The sequence below is a fragment of the Oenanthe melanoleuca genome, chromosome 1A (assembly GCF_029582105.1).
Source record: "Oenanthe melanoleuca isolate GR-GAL-2019-014 chromosome 1A, OMel1.0, whole genome shotgun sequence".
NCBI lineage: Eukaryota > Metazoa > Chordata > Aves > Passeriformes > Muscicapidae > Oenanthe > Oenanthe melanoleuca.
In genome coordinates this window covers 57,708,215-57,732,752 of record NC_079334.1, presented here as the reverse complement: position 1 = coordinate 57,732,752, position 24,538 = coordinate 57,708,215, and the positions used below count along the sequence as shown (strand labels likewise).

The window sequence follows — 24,538 nt, the reverse complement described above, 5'->3', positions numbered from 1 at the left end:
TGAAAGGTGAAGTGTTTTCCTTCTTATACAATACAAAAGTTTTGAAAAAGAGTGCCTTCCACAAAAAAAAAAAAAAGGAAACAAAATTAAATCTCAAACATTTTCATCACATGAAAATAAGACAAGAGGTATTTAATTTCAGCTGGGGCTTTTTGGGGGGGTTTTCTTATGATTTTTTAAATCATTTGGAAACACTTCATTTCAGTTTGGAAAGAATCATTGCTATAGTTAGCTTCACCAAAAACATGTACAACATGAAATTAAAAAAAAATTTGAAACAACAAAGTTTAATTATTGAAATTCTTCTCCTTTTTGATGAAAAGCTGTGTTTTCAGGAAACCAAAATCTTCATTCATAAATATTCACTGAGCTCAGCTCTAGTCCTCCTATTTTTGGATTAGTTAAAAATCTGAAATCAACAAGAATTTGTCACCCACTTCAATGTGCTTAGAATTTCTCAGTCACTAATTAATAAATTAATTAATAAACCAAAATATTTAGTTCCAAGTGAAGCAAACCCACACTTTGGTTTACACTTCATTTCATTCAATAAATGCAATGCTTTCATTCCCTCAAATGCATATAAAGGAGTGTAGAAACTCACCACATGGTAGGATTCAATTCTTGCTGATGGTAAGAGTCAAAGTCATCTCGTAGGATAATGCTGTCACTGTGCATTTCAGCTGCAAAGAAACAAAGCAGTATATGAAAAAAAGCCCAGTGCAATCATCCCATGCTTTCTAAATGTTGTCTTACCTAAAGTAATGCACTGTAAAATGTGTTTTAGATTTCTAAAAATCTACTTTTTAGGTTATGCTACTTATGAAAGCCAGGGTTTCTTAGTTACAGGCTTTTTGCTTACTGTGGATCATAGTACCACAAAAAATTAAGAAGTGCCCCCATCACAGAAGTGTGTTGGCTATGGAAAGATGGAGTCACCACATACACACTACATCTTTTAAGAACTTTTGTTCCAAATTGTTGGTTTTCTGAAATGTTCAGAAAAAAATCCTTTCAAATCCAGATTTTGCAAACATGGGCACAAGAATGGATGAGAAGTCTTAATGAGTGTAGTACAGCTCTTATAGTCAGGGGATTCATTTTGACAACTGATAAGCAAAAAGCCATGAGCTCATTGGAATTTCTCTGCTGCTATCAGCAGACCTGGCAGGAAAGGTCAACTTAAGAAACATAAAGTGTGAGTTATGTTATACAAATATACATAACTTGGACAAAAGGGTCTTCAGCATGATGTACTCACACTGCAAGGAGTTAAAGGCAATAGAGAGCAATAAAAAATCACAATGAAGAAACAACTAATCAGAATTAGATATAATTGAATCAATTTTATATGAATCTAATTTTTATTTGAATTTCTCAGAGCAAGTTTCACGTGACTTTACAGATTTTTTATTACAATAAAGTCAGTGATTCTGAGTTTAAGTAGTAAGAATGATGAACAACCTACCTAGGTGAGGATGTAAGGGAGCTTCTGTTGGAGCTGTGGAAAACAAAGACACACAGTGCATTAATATCTTCTATGAACAGGGCTCAACTGCAGCATTAAAAATCAATTCAGCTTAAAACAAATTGTACAGTATATATTCTCTTAAATCAGCTATCCAAGGAGGTAAATTGTGAAAAATGTGATATAACCCAAAACTTACAAAAATATAACAGGAAAACAAAAATAATTATTCTCTTAATTAAAATAAGCATCAAAATAAATGAAAGTCAGTTACTGGTTTTAAAGTAAAAAGATCAACTCTAGTCTAGAATTATGAGATATAGTTAAAAATAATTTGGATTAAGAGTCAATAGCTCAAGGACTGACAAAGAGAGTGGAAATTAGGCTCAACAACAGAAATAGTCTAGGAGAAGCAAAAAATGCCATAATTGGATCTTTCATACTGCACTGAACAACATTTTACTGGGCATATTATTGGGGGAATTAATCCAAATATTCCTAGGGCAACAAGTAACATTAACTCCGCAAATCACGGTATCAAACCCTTCTGTCAAAGCATGTTTTAGCAGGCAATGCTGATCAATTCCCCAGCTGGTCTCTGTCTCCCAGGAAACACCAGAATGTTGTAAAGGCAACTGCATGGGGGGCACATGTGAAATGGCAGAGGTTTATTAAACAACCTTCTACCAGCACTTTGCAACAGGAGTCCTGGTGTAGCACTACACAAACAGAACCAGACTGTGTCTGAAGGGGCACAGCCACATAAAAATATATGGGGAAATCTAGAAACCAGCTACACAGTGAATTAGATACTCCATGGCAGCTACTACACCCACAGCCTTGCTGGATCTTAAATCCAAAGTAGGTCACATCTCCTTCCTGAAGGCCAAAGGGCTGCACATAACCAAGCTCCTGGGAAGCAGCTGCCTGTTTGTCTAACAGCACCTCAGCCATGGATCTGGATTTCCAGCTGGCTTTTGGACTTTGGTAAAATAAAAGCACCCAAAAAATGAGAATTTTTGAAGCCAGGATTAATTTGATGATTCTGTGTTTTTTATTGGGCACTGACCTAAATTGTAGCAGTACTCCTGATTTCTTCAGCTTATTTGCAATAAAATACTGAAGTACTGCAATTTCTGTCATAACATCTGACAAATTAAAAATAGATTAAAAATAAACATAAAAATGAATGCAGCAATCTGTGTAGAGCTCTCACACATAGCCATCTGAATAGAAAGTCCAATACAGATCTCAAGAATTTTGTTTTTCTCTTCCTGCTTAGTCCTTAAATACTGGGTTTGCAAAGAGGCTTGCCATTCTGTAAGGAAATTGCAGCATTTCATGGAGTAGTAGGTGATGAAGAAGACTGAGCAGTCAACAAATGAGAAATCTGCAGATCAGGAAATGATGGCAAGCAATCTGGATTTACCTTAGACAGGAAACTTTGATTTAACAGACTTACCAATTAGAGGAGTGACACATTTTACACCATTCACTAACCATATAAACATATACATAATGTGTGTATATCTATCTCCCCCCTAACCTTATGTATATATATGCATACCTGTGTATATATACACACACATATATAATGCATACATATTTACATAGGCATATATAGGTATGAAAACTACCAATGAAAACTTTACTGCAGCTGAGAAAAAAGACCTAAGGAGTCTGTTGTGGTTTCAGAAATTTGAAATCTTTTTTGCTTATGGCTAACTTGCTCCATTTTTTATACAAGGAGCTCATCCATGCTGCTTTGTCTTCCCTAATGAAAATGCCAATAATGACTCTAGCAATGGCCAAGACCTCTCATCATGCTGGTACAAAATCTGGAGAAATAAAATTACTGCATGTTAAGCTTGGCACTGACTCCAGAACAGTGCTGGACTGCACTGGTGAATCCTACAGTGGAAGACTGCATTTGTCCCCTGCAGCCCCAGGGATTCTTCTCCATGGGAATGTCTAAAATTTCACCAGAAACCTTTTAAAAATTATTTTCACAAAGAAATGGATTGAACTGGATTAACTGAATTATTTCCCAAATTCAGCGACACAAACTCTTCTGTATTTTGCCTGCAGGAGAAGAAACATATTATGGCATGAGATTTGTAATACTCCTGAAATACTCCTGTTCTAAGAGGCTAGGTTTAAAGTGAAATCTCTGTCCCTGATGTTCTGAACACCTCCTTCTCAGCAGTTCCAGAGCAGTGCTGAGGGGTCATCTGCTGTGAGCACAGGGGGGGCTGAGAGCCACCCTGCCAGGGCTCCCTTCCCAGGAGTGTGGTCATGCCAGGGCACGTCATGGGCAGGCTCATCAGCTGCCCAAGCAAATTTCATTTGCCTTTGAAGTAACTCAGCTGCAGGAGACACCTTCTCCAAGGAGAGCAGTTCAGACCTCCAAATGGAAAGGAAGGACTGTGTTACCATTCACCCCAGGTTGTTTGGCATGGCTCTTTGAAAGGGGTTTCTGTGGAAGGGGCTCCAGCCAAGGGTGCACACAGTCATGAATGACACTTCCTGAAGTTATTATGCAAAATTTCAGCAGTAAGCAAAAAGGCACAGGTATAGCACAAACTTGACATCTTTACATTTGCAAACTCTTTTGACTTCACCATTGTTTAATAAAACTGGCTGTTTATGTGATTAAAAAATACAGACTTGAGATCTGAGATTTCTTCCTGAAACAGCTCTGCCACCATAGGCACAGTACATTGCAAACCAAAACTGCTCACCAAAAGGATGAAAGGAAGGAAATTGTGCAGGTGCATACTAATGGTACTGATCAGTCATTTGAAAAATAGAGGAGGAACTAAGCAAACACTTCATGTTGGACAAAAAGGTTGTTGTTACAAGTACAGACTTTATGTTGGGGAGAGGCTATGTTTCCTAAATCTTCACAGGATCTAAGAAGCCCAAGTATTTTTGCCTCAGGTATTCTGATTGTAATTCAAATTCCTGAGCTGCATATGACAAAAGACTATCAAGGTACCATTTAATGAGTGATAAACATTTATTCTCTCTATAAATAATTTCTGTATTACATTTTATATTGCATTGCAAAACAGCACTGTGTTGATCTTCAAGTGTTGTACTTAAGGCCCACAAATAATAGAAATTAAAAACATAACACAAATCTAACTGTAATTGTTTTAAAATATTTTCAGATCTGCCTTTCTAGTCAATTTATAGAACTACTTACTTTAAAAGAACATGGATTTTTCCATAAGCCATACAGTGTGGCTAAAATCAAATGGAGTTTTTTTGTACAATATGAAAGAAATTATACAGTACAGAGTAGCTATATAGAGTAAAGATATAAATTTATAATTTAAAAGAAATTATACAATACTTCAGACTGAGAGAGAAAAAGAAAGACCATCTCAGTTCATATTTTAAACCATTATTCAGTTTGTTAGATGTTCCTTAGGCACATGGTTGGATGGTTTTAAATTTAGAATCAGTATTTGTCTGACTCCAAGATGCATCTCAGCCTGAATGAGAATGTTGTACCTTTTTAAAAAGTAAAGTGAATGAATTTATTATTTGATTTTTAACTAGCACCCTGGGTATATACAGAGCTTTACAAGAGATGAATTATACTGAGCAAAGAATGGAAGCAGAGCTCAACTGAGGTCACAATCTAAGAGCCATCAGCAAATACAATATGAGAAAATGTGAGGAAATGCAGAGTGCTTGCCTTGTCTTGCACAACAATCCCTTTGGCAAGGAAAAGCAGAGAAGAAAATGTGCAATACAAAGTGATTCAGAGAGAGAAAGGCCACAGTCAAACAGGAAGCATGAGAATCTTGAGGAAGCTAATGGGGAATTCAGAAGTCAATGGGGACATTGTGGGGCTCTGTGTCAATGGGAAGAGGGAGAATGAAGGCATCTTTTGGAGTAAAAGGTTAAATTTTTCTGTGAATGAAGCAAGGCTAGTGAAAGGTTAAGACAATTTAAATATGCCCCTTTTTGGTTAAGCTGGAAAGGAGGGAAATATGAAAGAAATGGGAAGGGAATGTCATCTTCTAGAAACTGGAATGTGAGGAGGAAAGCAACAATTTATTTGTGGTGGTCTTGTCAGTGAAAAAAAAGCAAAATCATTAAACATGGTAATAGTTACCTGTTAAGTAACACTAGTCCCTATTCAGATATAAGAGCAAGCATAAGGCAAATTAAACATGTCTCAGAAACATCCATTTGCACTATTGGCACCCATATTCCACAGAGTACGGGGGTCAGGACTGTGTATAGGTATAAGTAGAAAATGCAGCCTAAGAAAATATTCTTAAAACCCATTAAAAATATACCTACTTTTTTTCTCTTTTTGTGGGTTTTTTAATATAAGAGGAAAGTGAATTCCAGTGACACAAATGCCACATGCTCCCAGACAAACACTGTGCTCAGAGTTCTACAGCCAGGGGCCATCAGCTGCTGCTCTTCAATTCATGACAAATGAGGTGTGGAGGGAGGTAGCTTCTGTTGTTCAGATTATGAAGTCTAATCTCCTTGTCATTAGCAGCCAGATGAAGATAAGAAGGAAATAAATGCTTTTATTTAGACTCCCTCCAATACTTTCTCTCTAGTGGTAAACAAAGTTGCCATTGAATGATCGAGGCTGAGCATCCCTTAGGGAGAGTCAGTGAGCTGCACCAGGGCACTTTTTTTCAGTGTTCCTGAATTTTACAAGATATAAAACATACCTAAAAGGTCTTGCACAAACATTCAAGCAAAAGTTCTCAAATAAAAGAGTCTGGGCCAGTTCTCAGGATTTGCTTTCAGTATGGAGATGACTGTCAGACTGTAGAGGGGTCTCTTAAGAAAGGAAGTCCAGTCCTATTACCCATAGCATTGAGCATAAGATTGCATAAAATTCTGGGAATTATGCAGGAGGGAATGATATTGAACTAAGAGGGAGCAGCTTCCTTCATCTTTTCCATCTCTTAGGTTTTACTGTTCTGAGGTTCTCTGCCAGTGAGTCAGAACTAAAATGCACACGAATCTCCCACTAAAGTCTTTTTTCCAAAGAATGGTGCTACTGATCTGGAGAACAGTGTACCAGGAAAAGCCCCCTTTACTAATATCCCCACACTTGGTGTGGCAAAGGCAGGTGGGGCTGTGCAGCACGAGCTGTTCCTCCCAGCAACATTTTTATTTTCATGCAGAAAGTTAGAGATCTAAACTCTTCTGTGTTCTGTGCAATGCAGCCAGGTCTGATGTCTTGTCAGCTCCATTTTAGTTATGCCACTGTTTACTAATGTATGATTTTCGTTCTACTCAAGCCAGAAATAAATATGAATCAACATGCATAATACTAAGTTTACCTTATTTTTTATTTATCATTACATCAAGGAGTTAAATATATGGCTAATTAAATATATTTTTATGGCAAGAATATAATCAGTCATTATGATCCTTATTTATGCTTAGAAGTATTTACAGGACGTCTAGCTTCTCTTATACAGTTTTTGTTTCTTAGGGTTTTTTCCTGTTTGTGCTAGATTAACTTTTTCTATGATAATTTTTATGTCCCCTTTCTTCAATATAATTCTCATAAAATTTAAAGCTTACATCAGCTCTCAAACATATCCCTAGTTTCCTAAAATGGGTATTATATTCTGAGCCCAGAGCCTTTTAAGCAATTGTTTTACTTTCTTTAGAGTCTTTCCCTACAGCATAATTTCTTACTCCATTTTCATTATCCATATGGCATTGCCATCCCTTAACACTACCCTTTATCAACCTCTAATTCTCTTCAAAATACAAAAAATCACTTTCCTTTCACTGCACAAATTCCATTAACTCTACTAGGATTTATTAATGTACATCTGAGGGTGGACAACCACAGTGAACAGGATTTTTGAGATTCCTTGCTACTTTCACATCTTCATGTATATCCTTTTTATTAGACATTAGGAAGTCTGATATAACTTCTAGTGAACATACTTATTAAGAAGATGTCCTGTAATAAATCTCTGAAGTTGCCCTGTGGTTTTATTTTTCTCTACTTAATATGTCACATCATTCAGTGCACTATTTCAGTATAGTAATGTTTAGGGCTAGAAACAGACTATAAACCTCATTTATGTCAATCTATCTTGCTGTTTTGCATATATATTAATATGATATTTGCATCTAAATAAATTCACTAATTCTTCCTGAAAGAATCCTTTGTTCACGTGAGTGGTGTTGATGAAAATGGAATAAATGAAGTAAGGTCTACTTCAAAGAAAGCCTCTTTTCTTTGAATAGGAAAATTAATTCTAATTGTATAAGGATGAAAATTGTATGCAGTGGTTAGAGACTAATGCAATGCACACTGTGTGAAGGAATAAGAACAAAAGACAGAGGAGAGCCTGGAAGGGGTGGGAGCAAGGACAATGCAATGGTTGAATATCCAAGTCAAGGGAACTGTGCCTGGCTAGGAAACCAAGGGGAGAGAATCATGGTGAGGATTAAATGTGGGAGAAGAGCCAAGAGAAGAACTGAGGAGCTTGCACATCAGTCTTGCAGGGAAATCTGATCCCTGCCACAGTTGTCATGCCCTGCCCACTGCTCACAGAGCAGCACCTCTGGGTGATCCCTGCCTGAGCCACATCTAATGGCTGCAGAGGCACTGCAGTGACAATACCTCTTTGGGGATGATAAACTCAGGATGGCTCTGAAGTGACTGTGCATAAAGCAAAGAGAATTGCTGGGGAAATCATGGCAAACACAAAAGTCATAAGGATGTGGGAGACTGTGACAAGTTGGGGAAGCTGAAGGCCCTTTCAGGGAGCTGGTGCAGGACATGGCAATCAGTGGCTGGATGGAGGGAGGAGGCAGCAAAGGGATTGGCACAGCTGAGCAGCCAGTGGGACATCTCTGCATCCTTTACTCTCTGCATACAACCAATATCCAAATTCTATTTTCTCCTTGTTCTGCAGAGTTCCTCTGAACTCAGGGACAGCACACAGTAACATAAGGACTTACTGTTCTAACCAACAGAAGTGTTGCTAAAATGTTGATCTGAGGTTAGGTTATGCTCCAAAACTGCAGAACTGTACAGCAGGGAGGGGTGAAAGAATAAAAGTTTCTTTGTCAGCTCTTCTATAATCTCAGGGAACAGCATGTCTGAAGAAGGACTTGGTATTTTCCTCTAGCAGGGAGGAATCTTGTTGCTTTGCCCATATTCTCCTTGACCATGTTGCCAGTTCTGACACTGACAGTCATGGATTCCCATCCAGCTTGTGCATAGCTTTCACCATCCTGGTCACTGCCAGATCTTTGTCACTGCCATCAACAAGACTCCTACTTCCCTACTTTTCCCTTCCTCACCTGTTCTGGCTACCCCAGACTGCCTTTGGCTGTGCTATGCTCACTCTGTGGTTATGTCTTGGAGAATTTAATCTGTTTATGAGTTTTTTTGTGCTGATTTTATGCTGATTACTCTGCATATTCATTTTTCCAGCCTTGACTCACATCCATCCAGCAAGCAGCCTGTGAGACATATCCTCCCCATCCTCCTGAGCACATCCCAAATGGTGATGCTGCCAACACTTCTGTTCCAGGTCCCCATCCACCACACTGTGCTTCCACACCCCCATTGCAGGTGCACAATTACCTCCTGGTAATTTCCCACCGCACAAACCTGGCTGGCCCAATCACTTTCCATCCAGATCACCTTAACATTCCCTTCTCATTGCCAGCACTGTTACTTATTTAGCTCTAATTCCCCCAAGAGATGTGTTTTATGGGATTTTCTCTTGTTGTTAATATGACAACACATTTCCCATTTAAAAATCTTAATTTTAAATCATTTGACCCATGTTTTATTGTTTCTTTTGACATGTAAATATCACTGGAATTTTGCTGATCTAACTAGAAATTCTTTTCTCTCCTGTACCAAAAATGATGGATACTTTCTCTACTTTTCACTGTCTTAATGAAGCAGGTTCAAAGCAAAATACTCTTTGTAGACAGCAGATGACAGCAGGACATTTATTTTTTAAGTCATTCATCTAAAAGGTAAGCTGTGAAAAATTTAGATTTTTCAAGTTTAAGTCAAACATTTTGTTTAGCGATAAATATGATCAAATGTTGTATATGACAGGCAAAAATTCAATGGCCTACTTTCATGAAATGGGAAGGTAGATTTTTCACAAGGACATGTCTGAGCTGGAGAGTAAACAAAGCTTTTGCTGCAGCCATACTGCTTAAAGTTGATACAGTGAGGGTTAAAACTCAGTTTGTGGTTCTGACAGAAAAGAAATATTGGCTATTACAGGCTGATTTCAGGCAGGTGCATCATGAAAGTTTTGTACTTTGCAGAGAGGAAAAGTGGGATTCCTGAATAGATAGTGGCAAGTATGAAGCCAAAGAAACTTGGTTTCAAGAATGCAAATAAGATCCTGATATGAAGTTTTTTACAGAATAGCTTGCATGGGCAGTAACTTTGGCATGCAGGTACAGTGGAAAATCACATTTGCCAGATATTTTTAGCATTATGGTGACTCTTACCTCCCTGTTCACACAGCTGTTGTGCTAAGGCATCCTTGAATATAACTTGGCCCCTGTGAGTAGCTGTAGCCCTGTGAAGATAAAAAAGACAACAATAAGTAATATAAACTTATTTATACATGTATATGTATATGTATATCTTTATGCATGACTGATCAAATCTGAAATTCCAGTCTGCTTTCTTTCTGTGTACTTCTTTGTACTCTTCTAAATTTATGGAATAATTTGCAGTAATTGTTTTGTGCATAGCAAAAGAAAATTCCTAAACCAAAATGGCTGGGTTGGTAATAAAAATCACTGGCACCTAATGAAGGACATGGCATATATCTTTGACATATATCTGTAGCTGCACATAGAGTTTCTATATTTGAGTCCTCAAAAGTTTTGTCTAAAGAATAATTAATTCCCATTAGTGACCCACAGCTAGAAGACCTGTAATGTACCACAAAACTTCACAAGTTTTGTGAAAAAAGCACAAGTCATTCTGTTTCCTCATGATCAGGTAGAAATATAATGCAATGTGATTTTTCTCTTACAGAGCTCTCATACTAACAGTAAGCATTTTGCTTTCTTTCCAGTTGCTCATTTAATCCCTCTTTTCCAAGTGTGGTACTTCACATCAGTTTTTTCTCAGAGATTTCAAAACCTTTCAGCATTTGCAAGTGTTCAATTTGAAGTCTGATTTCTTTCACCCAAAGTTCTTCCAATATCTGTCTAGACTCACACATACTCTTCATACGTGTTCTTTAGCCTTTCTCTAATTAATATTAATGGCTTACTATAGACCCATGTGAAGTCCTTGAAACACCCTCTCAGTTCAACATTAAGATGTTGAAATCTACTTTATGAGTGCAGTTTCTCAGCCAGCAGTGTGAAAATGAAAGTCAAAATACATTATATTATTCTTGGCCAGTAGGCCAGTTACCCTGAAAAGGAAGAAGAATAAAAGTAACATATCTAATACTAAATTTTTCATATGCAGTGGATCCTCAGGGTAAAACCCATCTTCAAACTCTCTGAGTTTGTCAGAGTACAAATAGGAGTAAATGAAAGCTTCTCTGGGATCTACTTTTCTTTCTGCACACATAGGAAAGCTCTATTTACACCACTGTGTGTGTCTTAAAATGCAAAACTATGCTCACCTGATCCTCCTAGGGTTTTTAGACACTCTCTTTCTCTGCCTGAGGAAGGAGAGCTGTATTGTCTTTTCCATCTTGGACTTCCAGAGGCAAATGTAAAGCTGGAGCCTTGCCTCACCTGGCAGTGACAGTATTTTGGCCACAGTGCCAAGATCACCAGTGTGAAGTTTTGGTTGCATTCCCTACCATGGGCCACACTGAAACTATTTTAGGATTTTCAGTGCTTTCATGAAACAGCAGAACTTCATGCCATAGTTCTACATTAGGATTTCTGTATCTGCTGACAAGACCAGTGACCATATTAAGTACAGAGTAAAATAAAAACAGATACACTGCTCCAGCACATAAAGGTAAGAGAGCTGAGGCTTTAAGTCTCATTTAAAAATATAAATGAAAGCATTTATTTAAGCTCTGTTGTGATGAATATGCACAAAACTATGATCACTACATACATTTCTGCAATTTACCACATAGGTGTATTCAGCCATGCAAGTGAGAATCGCACCAAACAATCTCCAAAGCAAACAGAGGCTCAGATTTCTTTAGAAGGACCAGATATGGTGAGTTCCTGTGGCAGCTGAAATGGCAGGGCATCCCACAGCCAGCTTTATGGCCCATGGAGCACCCACAGACACGTTTTGCATTTGTGTTTCACTGTGGGGATTTCATGGATTGAGCTTCCCTGAATCAACACACAAGAAAAAGACACATCTAAGGTGCAGAAGTACAACAGTTCTATCCCCCAAGCTGTCAGGGACTGACTGACTGTCAGAGAGGACTCTGCAGACAGTGGGAAAGAAAACTTTTATTAGCAGTGGAGCAAGACTTCAGGGATGCTGTTTATGTGACAGCCCAGGATACAATTCAGAATGTACACAACAACGATGGCAACCAGAGCATTCCTTTATGAGGCAGAGAAGAGCAAACTCTTGGAACACAGACCACATGCAGAGGAGAGCTTGAGTATGTGTCTGAATGCAGACAAATACCAAGTAATACCAATAGTACCAAACCCTGTGCTGTTCACTGCATCTCTGCATGCGTGTGAGAAAAAGGGGATTTGGGCAGAGAGCCAGCAACCAGTTCAATGATCCTCATCTCTCTGTGTCTGTCATCCCTTGCTTGATAATGCAGACTAGCAGCCAAATATTGCTGTTCCATGGCAGGAGTGATCTGCACCCTGGGGCAGGAGTGCAGTGCAGGAGGGGCACTGCTGGCTGCAGGGTGCCCACAGACCTGTCCTGCGTGGGCATGAGCGTGGACAGTGCAGCTCCAGAGCTGTCAAGGGTGCTGCTGCTGCCACTCTACAGCATTACCTGCTCCATTGTCTCTGTGTTTATGCTTTATTAATGGAGGAAATGGAAATAAGCAGCACAATAATGCAGGAAATTAGCTACTTCTAGAAAGAAGTTCGAAATATACCTTTTCTGTATTGAACTTTCTTTGCTAGTGATGCTCCTACCTTCACAGAACAGTATCATGAATTTGGATTCTTTTCTTATAAAGACATGTAAAATATCTAAACTCATTTCAATTCCTATATTCATACTCCAGTCTAAAAACTACATAATATTTATGATAATTATTACAAAAATAATATTGGCAATGCCTCAAAGAGACTCTACTAAAGAAGGAAAATTGTTCAACTATTAACTCTGGGTTTTTGCTTTTCTGACAGATATATATATATATATATCCAGTAACTGAATATTGTGCTTTTTTGAAAAGTTCTATGCTGTCTTAAATGTAGTTAAGTATTTCTTTGAGGAAGGGCATTTACTAACTACTATTTGATGTTACTCCACACCAGTCTATAGTTCCACTCTGACTAAATTGTCTATTTATTCCCAGCTAAAGGGCAAGAGACTAATCAGATCTAATGTGTCAGTCAGCCAAAAGGCAAGATGCATGTTCCATATGTCCCCAGAGATAATTCCAAGTAGGAATTAATCTTTCCAAAGGGATGAGAAAGAAAAGAAAAATGGGAGAGAACAGGAACATCCTGACATGATAAGTGAGAGCTTTGAAAGAAAAACAACTTAGAGGTAATAAGGTTCCTCTTTATATTAACCTCACTCTTCCATTAGCCTAGATGTATTTGTGTGCTTGGGGCTATGCAAGAGGGGATGAGCTGCTTACAGAGGAATAAAGAGGTCTGAACACAAAAAATCTACATCAGGGGCCAAGGCTCACTGGTAGTTCAAGGCATTGCTAACCCCATCCTTCAATTACATAAATTTTTAAAAGAATTTTCCTTCCTAAACCACAACTATTTGAGTTGAAATCAGATGCCAATAAGGACTTCCAGATTGTCTGTCTCTGAAAACAAAAAGGAGAAAAGAAAAAGAAGAAAAGAAAAAGAAGAAAAGAAAAAGACTTGCTGATTCTCTACTTAAACTATTTATAATAGTTTATCCACAATCCATGTCACCTGTGAAACAGGGCTTGAAGTGCCACCCTGCCCAAGTGCTACCAAGCTGAAAAACACTTTTTAAGTGCAGTATTGCCAGCTCCTCTGAACATAGCCTCAGTGGTATCAATTTGTCTCCTTGACACAAGTCATTCCAGGTGATCTGGGAGGAGCAGAGACACCTCCACACCACAGAGAGTCCTCCCTCCTGCCTGCTGCTGGCTGGATTCAGAGCTGTGCACCCAAGAGCAGAGTGCCTGGCCTGGAGCTCTGGGGTTCACAGGCTTGGTGCTCACTCTGCCTTGCACAGATCCTTGGCACCTTTCCCTGGTGAGGGAAGGCACATTCATGCAAGAAGGGGCTTCAAAAAGGCTCATGTGCCCTACAGTAAAACACCTCATCTCATGACACACCAAAAAGGGTGTTCCACAGGATCAAAGAAAAGGAGGCTATTTCTCACCTGCACTAGCAGAGTTCAGCCTTCTGCCAGCTACTAATGGTTAGTAGCTGCTTCTACTCAAGTAAATTCAGGGTGACATCCACTACACTGGCTCCAGAAAAATCAGTGAGTGACTGTATGAAGCTGAGATTGGTCTTCCCCAGCCCCACAGTGGTGCCCCCCAAAATCAGATCTGATGCCAGCAGAGACTGTGTTGCCTCCCCAGCACCGCAGGGGACACAGCTGATGCTGGGCAAGTTATGAGCCTGGGCTGGAGCAGAAAATGATGCATACCCAATGATTGCTGCTGGAGCTGAAGTATCTCACAGTTCACACTGGTTTCACACGGATGGCTAACATGCTCTTGTTAACAGGTTGCATTTTAAAGGGAGTGTTTGGCTCAGGAGAGCACAGGCAGGAGGCTGCATGGGACTGACCCTTGTGTGCTGCCTCTGCTGCCTGGCTCTGCCAGCTCCACTGTGCAAAGGACACACTGCCACACTGCCCAGAGGTGGGTAGTTGCCCTGCTTATGCAAATCAATGGGTTGATTTGTAATGCCTTGTTAAATTGCATGATCCTCTCTGTAGGGTTGTCTTGTTTAACCCACTGTCTTAAAAAATATATATGCTCCTCCAACACCACCTGATAAAGGGATCTCTGAGTGTAACTTGAAAACTCTGAAAATAACTTGAAAGCACTATGGAGAAGAGGTCTTCTGGAACATGGGGCTGTGTTGGGCACAACCTTTCGTGGTGGGAGTGTGAACCATTTTCTCCCTGTGCCCTGAAAAGGTGGTTTATTGACCATTTACTGTGTGTGGTGTGGAAGGAGGTGAGGTCAGGCTGGGGTGCATTTTGGGTTGTGTTTCCTACCAGGGCTGGAACCTTCAGTGACAATTTCAAGAGCAGTCAGCCCAACATGTTAAACCTGACTGGGAGAGGGTGCTGATTCTGATGCTGGGGCCAGCAGGGAAAATGCACAGAGCACTTGTGGCTGCTGATCCAGAAGGAACTTGGGTGGGAGGCTTCCATCTACTGGTTAAATGTCTCTGAGTTGTTATTTCAGTTTTCACTTGACATGCAAGTGCAGTCTAATTAAAGCAGCAGAAATGAGATCTGTGTGTTCTGAAACACACATTTTGACTCTGCTTTTCTCTCCCTGTCCCCAATAGTTTCCTCACTGAGATGTTACAGAGAAAGTCATCTGTCCTGACCATATTCAGCTGAAATTGTCAGGGAAATTTGGCAAGTAAGATGCAATTACTTATGTAGACATTTGTTCAGGAGACTGGAATTAGCACACTTGCTCTAAAAACCTCAATCAGAGGTGAAAATTCTTCAGGGAGAAAGGACTGAAATGGCCAGCAAAAGCCAGGGTGTATGCTAGAGGGAAAAGAACAATCATTTCATTTGGGGCAGCTGTCCTGAGCTGAAGTTTGTGGTTCACATGAATAAATTATGCTTACAACTTACTTCATGGGTGAGCCTTCACACTGGGAAAATGCAAGAGGAACAAGTGCCACCTGGCTTTGTCTTTTCTCTCATAATTTATCTCTGGGGACTCCACATGTGGGGAAAAGGACTCATCTCAACCTAAAGGTTGATTAAAGACTGATGTAATGAACATTTAAGGACTTTCTTTGAACAAGATTTGAATAAAACAAACATTCTCAAAGAGAAAATAAATGAGAAGGGCCTACAGAAATTTCATTCCAGTACCTGAAGGGAATGATGGAGAGAGATTTCTTACAAGAGCATGTGGGGACAGGACAAGAGGGGATGACTTCAGACAGAAAGGGGACAGGTTTAAAATAGATATTAGGAAAAATCTTTACTGTGAGAGTGGTGAGGCACTGGAACAGGCAGGCCATTCTGATTCTATTCTAGATTATATAATTATGAACCATATTATAGACATGGATCTAAGACCACAACACTGGAAATGGAGGGGTGCACAAGCACCTCCAGCCCCTACACATTACAATTTATAAGAAACCTTTTTTGTTTTCCCAAAGAACACCAAATTTTTGTTTGGTTGCAAGGTGCATGTACAAAAGATGATACAACATAACAAGGTATATACCTTATAAAAGAGGTAATTTACCATTTTAAAGTCTATATTAACACTTTTATTTTCCATTCTCTGTCTCCATAAATAAAAATATGTGGGTTTTTAAAAATTCTGTCTAGTTTTATGTGACTGGAATGATTAGAGCTTCTTGCTAGCTGAAAGCAGATTTAGGACAATACTTTCTTCTCAGCTACAGGAAATCCAGCATTTTCATTAGTATTTTGCATTGTGTGATTATAAAGGGAAGCAAATTCTATTTTTTCTATACTTGGAATAAAGGGTTATTGCAGTGGCATCTGCCAAGCAGAGAGCTCATATAAATAATTGAACAAGCATCCATTGTCCTTCTACTGACACAGTGCCAACAACTAGGTCCCTGTTTTCCACCTTTTTCAGTCTTTGGGAGAAGACTCTGTCCTTGCTTCATGTTTTGCAATCTATTGTACTTGATTATTTAGCAAAACATTGATTAGATGAGTTTTAGGTTTTTAATGCATTGAATATTTGTAACTATTTGAAATCTATATTTACCCCAAGTTAACTAATATATTACATTTTTTTTTCTAAAAAATACTGCTTTTCCTAAGTTTTTCCTATGTAGTCTTTTAAAGCTTATACTGAATGAAGATACTATTCAAACACCTAAATTATCCTTCAAGAACAACAGAACTTCATCTTTTCCAGTATGAAAAGAAGAAACATTGCAGTCATTGCAGATTTTAAAATTCTTGAAATCTCTAAATGAACACAGAGGTATTAAGTGAACTGACTTGCAGTCAATGTGTGCTTCTACAATGACCCTTTTCTTGACAAAATGTCCTAATTAATTTGGCAGTGATCAGCTGGGGGGAGCTCAGCAGAGGCCACAAAGGTGGTTTGGGCTGGAGCACAAACTCTGAGAGGAGGACCTGAGGGAGCAGAGCTCATTCAAACTGCAGAAGAGATGATTTAGGGGGGACACGGCAGCAGCCACCAAAGGAACTTGTGCAGCTCCTCTCCATTGTGGCTGTATTGTAAAACCAGACTGGGTTGAAGTCCTGAGCAACCTGGCCCTCCTTTGAGCAGGATTTTGGACTAGAGACCTCCTGAGATCTGCATTTAACTGCAGAACCATCATTCTAAGGTTTTGCATATCTGGTAAAAGCAAAGAAAAGAAAACAAGGTTTGTATCTATTCAGGTTACTCATCACTTGAGGATTTCCACAGAACAAAAGAATTAACCAGTTCATTATGTTTAACCCTTTGCATAAATGTCTGTGATATTGATTCTCCCTAATAATGAGTTAATGGCTGGATGTCTCAGAGTATCCAACCAGAAGTGCCAAAGGTTTTACGTGATCCCAGAAAACCAGAACTTTAAAGGTAGTTGATGCTCTGGGGTTTTCTGATGTGATACATTTTTAAATGAAAGCTCATAATAAATAACATACTCAGATAACATAGTGAAAACTTAATTTTAATTTAAAATTAAATAGAAAAATCTGAAACAGCACATTAGATGCCGGGATGAAAACAACATTAGTTTTAGAAGATCTAAATAATGAGAAAAAAGATGATTTTAATGCCATGTTTTCAGTTCACTGCTCTCATGCCATCTGTACTCACTATCCATTTCCTAGTAAAGGTTTCTCCAGTCTGCTCTATCCTGATTTAGCTGCCCACTGCTTCCAAAGGACATTGCCACTAGCTGTGGATGAGCTGGACCACATAAAAATCTGGAACCTTATCCCCTGCATTTGCGTCACAAACCCCACAAAGAAATCTTCAATAGCCAAAGTAATTCCCTTCCTTAAAAACAACTCATTTCAATATTAACTACAGATATGCAACTGATGCCTCCACAATGTGCAAGTCAGCTTGCCAGGGAAGGATAAAACCTGCCTCTGCAGTCTAATGCTAGAAAATAATACATCAAAAATCAAAATTTCCACAGACCACACCCCACAGCACATGAGGCAGGTTTCCCTTCCTAAAGTTTCACCAAATTCTGAAATATTACACTTGCCTAATGTTTCCTTGCACTCTTCTCACCAACCTAAATGTTTTCAGAGGACTGAAAAACAAATGAAACATGGTAATCTTTCACAGACTGATCAAAATCAAACTAAGAGAGAACCTGACACACTTGTTTGTAAGGAATTGTTTTTCTTGCTGTGAATATGGTGAACCTCTGGAAAAAAAATTCAGGGTCACTAATCATAAAAAGGACAGTTATTTCTCCTACATGGTTTTTAATTTTCATCCAGATTTATGAGCTGGAAGAAAGCAGATATCCCTGAAGACCATACTAGCTTACAAATAGAAATAGGCAGGTGAAATATTGCCTTAGGAGAATAATTAATTCCATCAGCCACTGAAAAAAAAGAAAAATCTGTGAAGTATCACAGCGCTCCAGACTAAAGAAGCAGTGGAATGGCATCATGGGCACAGCATAAACTGGAGACTCAATGGTGAGGAGCCCTGGCAGGAGCTGGCTGTGCTAGAGAAGGGAAGGAGGTTATCTGGGACCTCAGAGGTAGTGAAGGCAAGACTGAGGTGTAGTGTGAGAGCCCCTGGAAGTACTGTGGTGTGGGTGCTGTTGGGGTTTACTGTCCAAAGGTGTAGGAACCCTGGGTTCATGGATTCTGCTGCTCACAGTTTGGCTTTTCTTCAATACAGTCTTTTTTCAGAGATACCCATTAGAGGCTGTTTTAGGGTTGGGAGTAAGAGACAATCAGACACATGGATGCCTAAATCACATCCAGCTTTTCCCACCTCAACCAGAGAGAGATGGAACTTAAAAGAGAAAAATCTGTTGTGTGTGTCCTTCCACAACAAGTCCTGTCCTCCAGCCCTGCTTCCCAAACCAGCAATTTTAGCAGCTCTCAGGGCTGAGCAAAGCCCCTGAGCTCCCCTGGCAGGGTGTCAGCAATGGCTCAGCATCCCTCGGTGCTGGGTGGGAGCTCTGTGACCCACAGCTGGGGTCAGCACCCACCTGGCCTGCCCAGAGACTCATTTCACACCCCAGAGAGGAGCATAAGAAAATCCAGTCTGGAAGGGACCTCTGGAGGTCTCCAGACCAACCTTCTGCTTGAAGCAGGGTCAACTACACTAATAAAACACAATCAGCTCTGCTGTACCTTCTACCACATTGCCTAAGAGCACACCAAGGCTCACAGTTCTGGTATTTGTGAATGCTCTTGCATAGTAAAATAATAAAAGGATTATCAAAATTATGTTAAACAAAATCTGAACTTCACCTTGGTCAGTCACTTGACACAGGCATAAATACCCTGAATTTACAACTCATTTGGACAGCAGCCTCCCATATAATATACTGTTCCAACAATAATGAGTTTGAATCTGTTTCTCACTAGGAAACAATCCATGGTTTGTCTTACTCAGAAACAAATTACCTGCTAAGCTACATTGCTATAATATCTCCTTTAGATATGGTGTGCATAATAATTCTTTAAATCCATTATTAAAAAAGACATTGAAGTCTAAAACCTTTCTCTTAGAGTAAAGTAATAATGAAGAGATTTATTACCCTAACCTCGAAAAAAACCTGAGCAACAGAGAATCTAAGCAACAATGTAAGTACTTCCAGGATAGATGGTTGCTCTTGATTTTTTATTACTGGCTAATTTTTCCTGAGCATAGATTTGTTTTCAGAAGTCTCTGGCAGAATGAGCACAACACTAGAATTAATCTTTGTAGGAAAATATCCTGTTGATGCTCTGGGATTCTTCAGCACCAACACTGGCTTTGCTATGCCCCTGGTGAACAAAAAAATGGTGATACTGGGTGAAATGCAACCAGACTTCAACTCTTCATTTATTTGCTAATGACAGTTTCTTATCAAAATTAATACATTGGGAATTCAGTTCAGTAAACTTGCCAGCAAGGTGAACTTTTGAAATACACACAAATAATTATTGCTTTTTTTACATGTGATATTGCTTGGGAGCTCAAATTCCCCTGTCTGGAATCCCAAATTCCAAGTACTACAGATGAAGGCATTCATTGGAGACTTGCACATCTGCTGCTGTACACAACAGAGTGGTGCTGGAAATTAGAGAAATTCATCTGTAATTTGTGCAGCTAAGAAATTTATGGTTGATTAATAAAACATCAAACTCAAGCTAACACTTAACGATAAAAGAGGATCTCTCCTCATAACTGTTATTCTAATGGGGTTTTCAGAGTCATACAGTTTTTAAGATTTTTGTGAAAATACTGCATTAAGTAAACAAAAACAAAACAAAACAAAAAAAAGGGTTTGTTCTTGCATATCTCTCCTTTTCAACTGAGGAACTTTGGGTAGTAGGTCCCAAAGGACTCTAGGATTAGTAGGACTGTTGCATTGGTCCAGTTCCCTCTACCCCTGTGGAAGGGACACTTCCCATGAGCTGCCTGGGATAAAATCACAAGTGTCAGGGTAAATTGAACTTGGTTTTCTGAGGACTCTGTTTGTCAAAAATATCCAAAGTATTAGCTCCAGAGAGAGTCCCCTGGAATGGAAAGCAGTGGCATCCCATATGTGACATAAATCTTCCCAGTGCAATCTAAGTAAAACTGACCAGAGTAAGGATGGAATCCTAACAGATACTAGATTTCATGAGAAGTTACACAAAGGAACTACAGGTGTAATTAGAAATTTCCCATTTTGAATGATCATCAGGCATCTGCTGATCTCTGGAAAAAAATCCCATGTCTGCACAGAGAATGGCTGAAATCTTGAAAAACTACAATGGAAAAACAATATAACATAAGCTAGAAGGTACCTTGTTGCTATGAATGGGATGGATGTGGCAGTGAGTCAAAAGAATTGAAGCAAGACCCATCAGAGGGATGGAACAAATATCCATAAACTGTTAGCTGGTAAAGGTATGTGGATGACAGAAATACAATTATAATTTTAGAAGAAAATAAGACATATCTGAGAACAGCATCTAAAACAATGCTGCAAAAATAGCAACACTAACTGTGCTGTACCACTTGTTTGGCACATGCTAAGATAACAGGCAGACTTCATCCACTGGCAAAGATAACTCTATGTTATTTCTGTACAAAGACTGTTAAAAACAGTACATTGCAAACAACAAATAAAATGTTTTAAAATAGAGCTGGTGATTTGTGGCTTTCAGCTTCTAGGTGCATCCATTCCTGAGGGTCCCTCAATCAAACAGGTCACAGTAATTTTGCATTTCTTGCATGATATTGCTGCCCTTTTTAATATTTATTTATTTATTTATTTATTTAAAGACATTTTTAATTTTATTGACCAGAGGCCAATCCCGTGCATTTAAACTAAAGATTTGGGTTTACATATTGTCAATACTCAGTGGAGACATGTTAATATGTACCTTTTAGCTTAAGAATTTCAAATGGTCTTTTTGTTTCTATCTCTCAATATTTATTCCACTTGACCATTGTTCTGGCTATATTATTGTCTTTATGATTCATAAACTAAGAGATACAGAAAACATTATAAATATTTTAGATGCTTTTAGTAAACCAGAACATGAGTCTTTTCTGGGTTTCCATTCACAAATCTTTTGATCTGTTCCCACCACAAAAATGCAAATGTTGTCTTGCTGCAGGGAAATACCTTCCTTTTTTGCAGCTGTCAGTAGTGCTGAGGAAAACTGTTCTTCAGTATTTCTCATGCTGGGACTTGGCCTTTTGAGGAGTTTACAATACAAACATGGTAAAGAAATTTAATCTGTTGGTTTTAGAAAGCAAGAATGAAACTGGTTTGTTTTTTTTTTTCCAGGCTATTTCATATGCTTCATTATGCACAACAAAATACATTAAATTTCAGAAAATCTTTACTTTTCAAATGCTAAGATTTGTCTGGTTGAGTGGGATTTTAAATAAATCACACACACCTACATTTCTTAATAGTCTCTTTAAAATACTACACGTGGTTTGAAAAAACATTTATACCAATTAACACTCCCAAAACTTGTATAAAAATAAATGAGAAAATGCTATTTTAATTTTTTTATTTTTTAATTATCTTTAAAAAGATCCTATTTAAAGCCTTGCATTCCTGAACTCAGGAATCCAGTCTGCATTCCTGGTGTCATTTATGCTGAATGATGCTGCTTCATGACAAGAATGGGTTTATTTGGTACTGGTTTAACTGGTATTTTCCTGGGCCCCTCCACACAGCAGGAGTGTGTACACAGTCATTCCACACCTGAATAAGGAAAAGGGATTTCTAAGCCACAGAAAGCTCATCAGTTGTTAGAACTTTGGTACCATCTTTCTCTTGGTCTCCCAACTCCATCCCCTCCTGGCTGAGCAGGAGTTTGCTAAAACATCAGCTGGAGCTTCTTGCCAAGCATCAGCTTCCTCAAATCCTTCTCCATTTCTATATAATAATCCTTCCCAATATGGTCCTCTATATTCAGAAATGCAAGATAATATTATTAAAGGCACCTAAGTTGTTGTAAACTTTCACTGAAATGGACCTAGAAGTTCAGAAATAATTAATGCAGGGAGAAAGAGGGATGGACAAGCAGCATTTTCACTCCAGAAATACATCTTATGCTACATTAAATTAAATTTCCCTGCATGTTTTGACTTTCTTTTTTTAACTGACATGAGTACCTTTAATGCTGGTGACAGAAAATTTTATTATCAGTGACTGTTTGGAAACTGGACAGCTGCCCAGGAAATGGATCTGGACTGTGTCACCATTACAGCAGTTACTCACTTTACAACAGCACCCTCCCAACCAAAGGACACACAGCATAATGAAGAAAAATTACCCTGGTCACTGTTATTTCAGAAGTACTAGTAAATGAAATGAGCTTGCAGTTAATTCTTGCACCATTAACCTCTGATCCTAGACGAGCTCTGTGGTCTGGAGCACATTAATGACATTAAGTAGGTACATGACAGCTCTGTGCTGAGCACCCTTCTGCCCAGCCTAAGGATGCCATCACTAACAAGACATCAGTTTTCTTTGCAGAACTGAGCAGAAGGTGCCCCAAAGCATCTGCTGCAGTTTGGGCATGGCTGCCAGCAGAGGAGGGGGAGAGGCCCCAGGGGCTGGAGGGAAGACTGGAAATGTCTGGGCCAAAACCTCCTCAAACCAAGGAATCCCAAACATCTTCCCAAAACTCACCTTAACATCACCCAGCACAGCAATGGGAGGGAAGGCTGCTTGATGTCAGGTGACAGGATGAAGCATTTTTGGAAGATTTGGGTAAAGCACTAATGAGAATTTCTAATTTTCACATGTAGGTGCCTTTTCTTATAGAGCAGTATCTAAGTTTTTCTTACAAACTGAGTAGAATTATCCACTGCAAGTGTCCTATTCCAACCTAATTTTAAGTGAAAAATTTTAAAAAATCCCAATAATTTCTTCCAGCTTTGTGTAATAAACTCCATAATATATTTCAATTGATTTTTTCTCTTATTCTAACAAGTGTTAGAAAATATTAATGAAAGGGCACACAGGATATGGCATGAAAGCTGGGACAAAAAGGCTCTGAAGTCTGATTTCTCTCCTTCTAGAGATATGATTGTTTGTTTTACTGCCCTTTGTTTCCACTGAGAACAAATGTTTAAAATACTGAACAAAAAGAATTCCTTCATTTTGACAAAACATTTTTTTTCTAGTTTTGATGTATGTGTAAACATTAGTATTCTCCCATGAATGTAATTCCTTCCAACCATTTAAAATACATGATGACTATTTTGTTAACTCCAAGAAGTGTCAAAGAGAATGTGTCCTGCTTCTTGCAGTGAAGTGATGAGAAAACTTCTAACAAATGACATCCCTGGTTCCTGCATAATTAACACTTCCAATAAATTGCATCCTAAGCACAGAGATTTAAATCTTCTTGCTTCAAAACTGCCATTATATGTGAATGATACTGTCAAGAGTTCATATGCACTTGGAGTAATAGTGGGGTGAAAGTGCATTTTCAAGTCAGTGCCAATGCTAAATTTAGGCTTTGTAAAAATAATTTTTTTACAAAAGCCCAAGAGAAAATAAATATTTACATAAAATTTATTAAAAAGTAAACAGATACTAGTTAAGTATTCTGACAGGTTTTTCAGTGCTGTGGATTCTAATGTACTAATTCAAGACAAATTTAAAGAGTTAAGAAAAGAAAGACTAATATAGAAGTTTATTTATATTTCTTCTTAGGAGTAAAAATAACAGAAATACTACAAAATATTGGATTTTTAAAGTGTAATTTATATAGTATACAATTGTATTTATTGAAGAGAATAGGCAAGACTTGTCTTTAAATTTATAGATTCCCTTAAGAATAGTTTTAAGTATATTCATGTAAATATATTCCTTTTTGGCTTGTGGTAAAAATAATGATAGCATTTGCACCCAAATATATAAACCAGAAATGTTATTCACTTGACAAACTGCACTGTATTGCTATCTATTATTCTTGCAGAGAACATAAGGGCATATAGAGAGGGTCTGAAATGCAATCAGAAGAGGTATTGTAAAGCATATTTTTGACACCATCTAGCCCAGCCTACA

The 24,538-nt window shown here is 38.5% G+C and overlaps 1 protein-coding gene across 2 annotated transcripts in view; it reads right to left on the bottom strand.

Moving 5' to 3' along the window:
- Nucleotides 1–24,538, bottom strand: part of RELN (reelin) — a 268,404-nt gene that overhangs the window by 153,011 nt on the left and 90,855 nt on the right. For both annotated transcript variants that reach the window (XM_056516168.1, XM_056516160.1), the window contains exons 4-6: nt 9,974–10,044; nt 1,469–1,501; nt 605–683 (exon numbers count right to left, since the gene is read on the bottom strand). In XM_056516168.1, the coding sequence (XP_056372143.1) occupies nt 605–683; nt 1,469–1,501; nt 9,974–10,044 (183 nt within the window). The remainder of the gene's footprint in view (nt 1–604; nt 684–1,468; nt 1,502–9,973; nt 10,045–24,538) is intronic.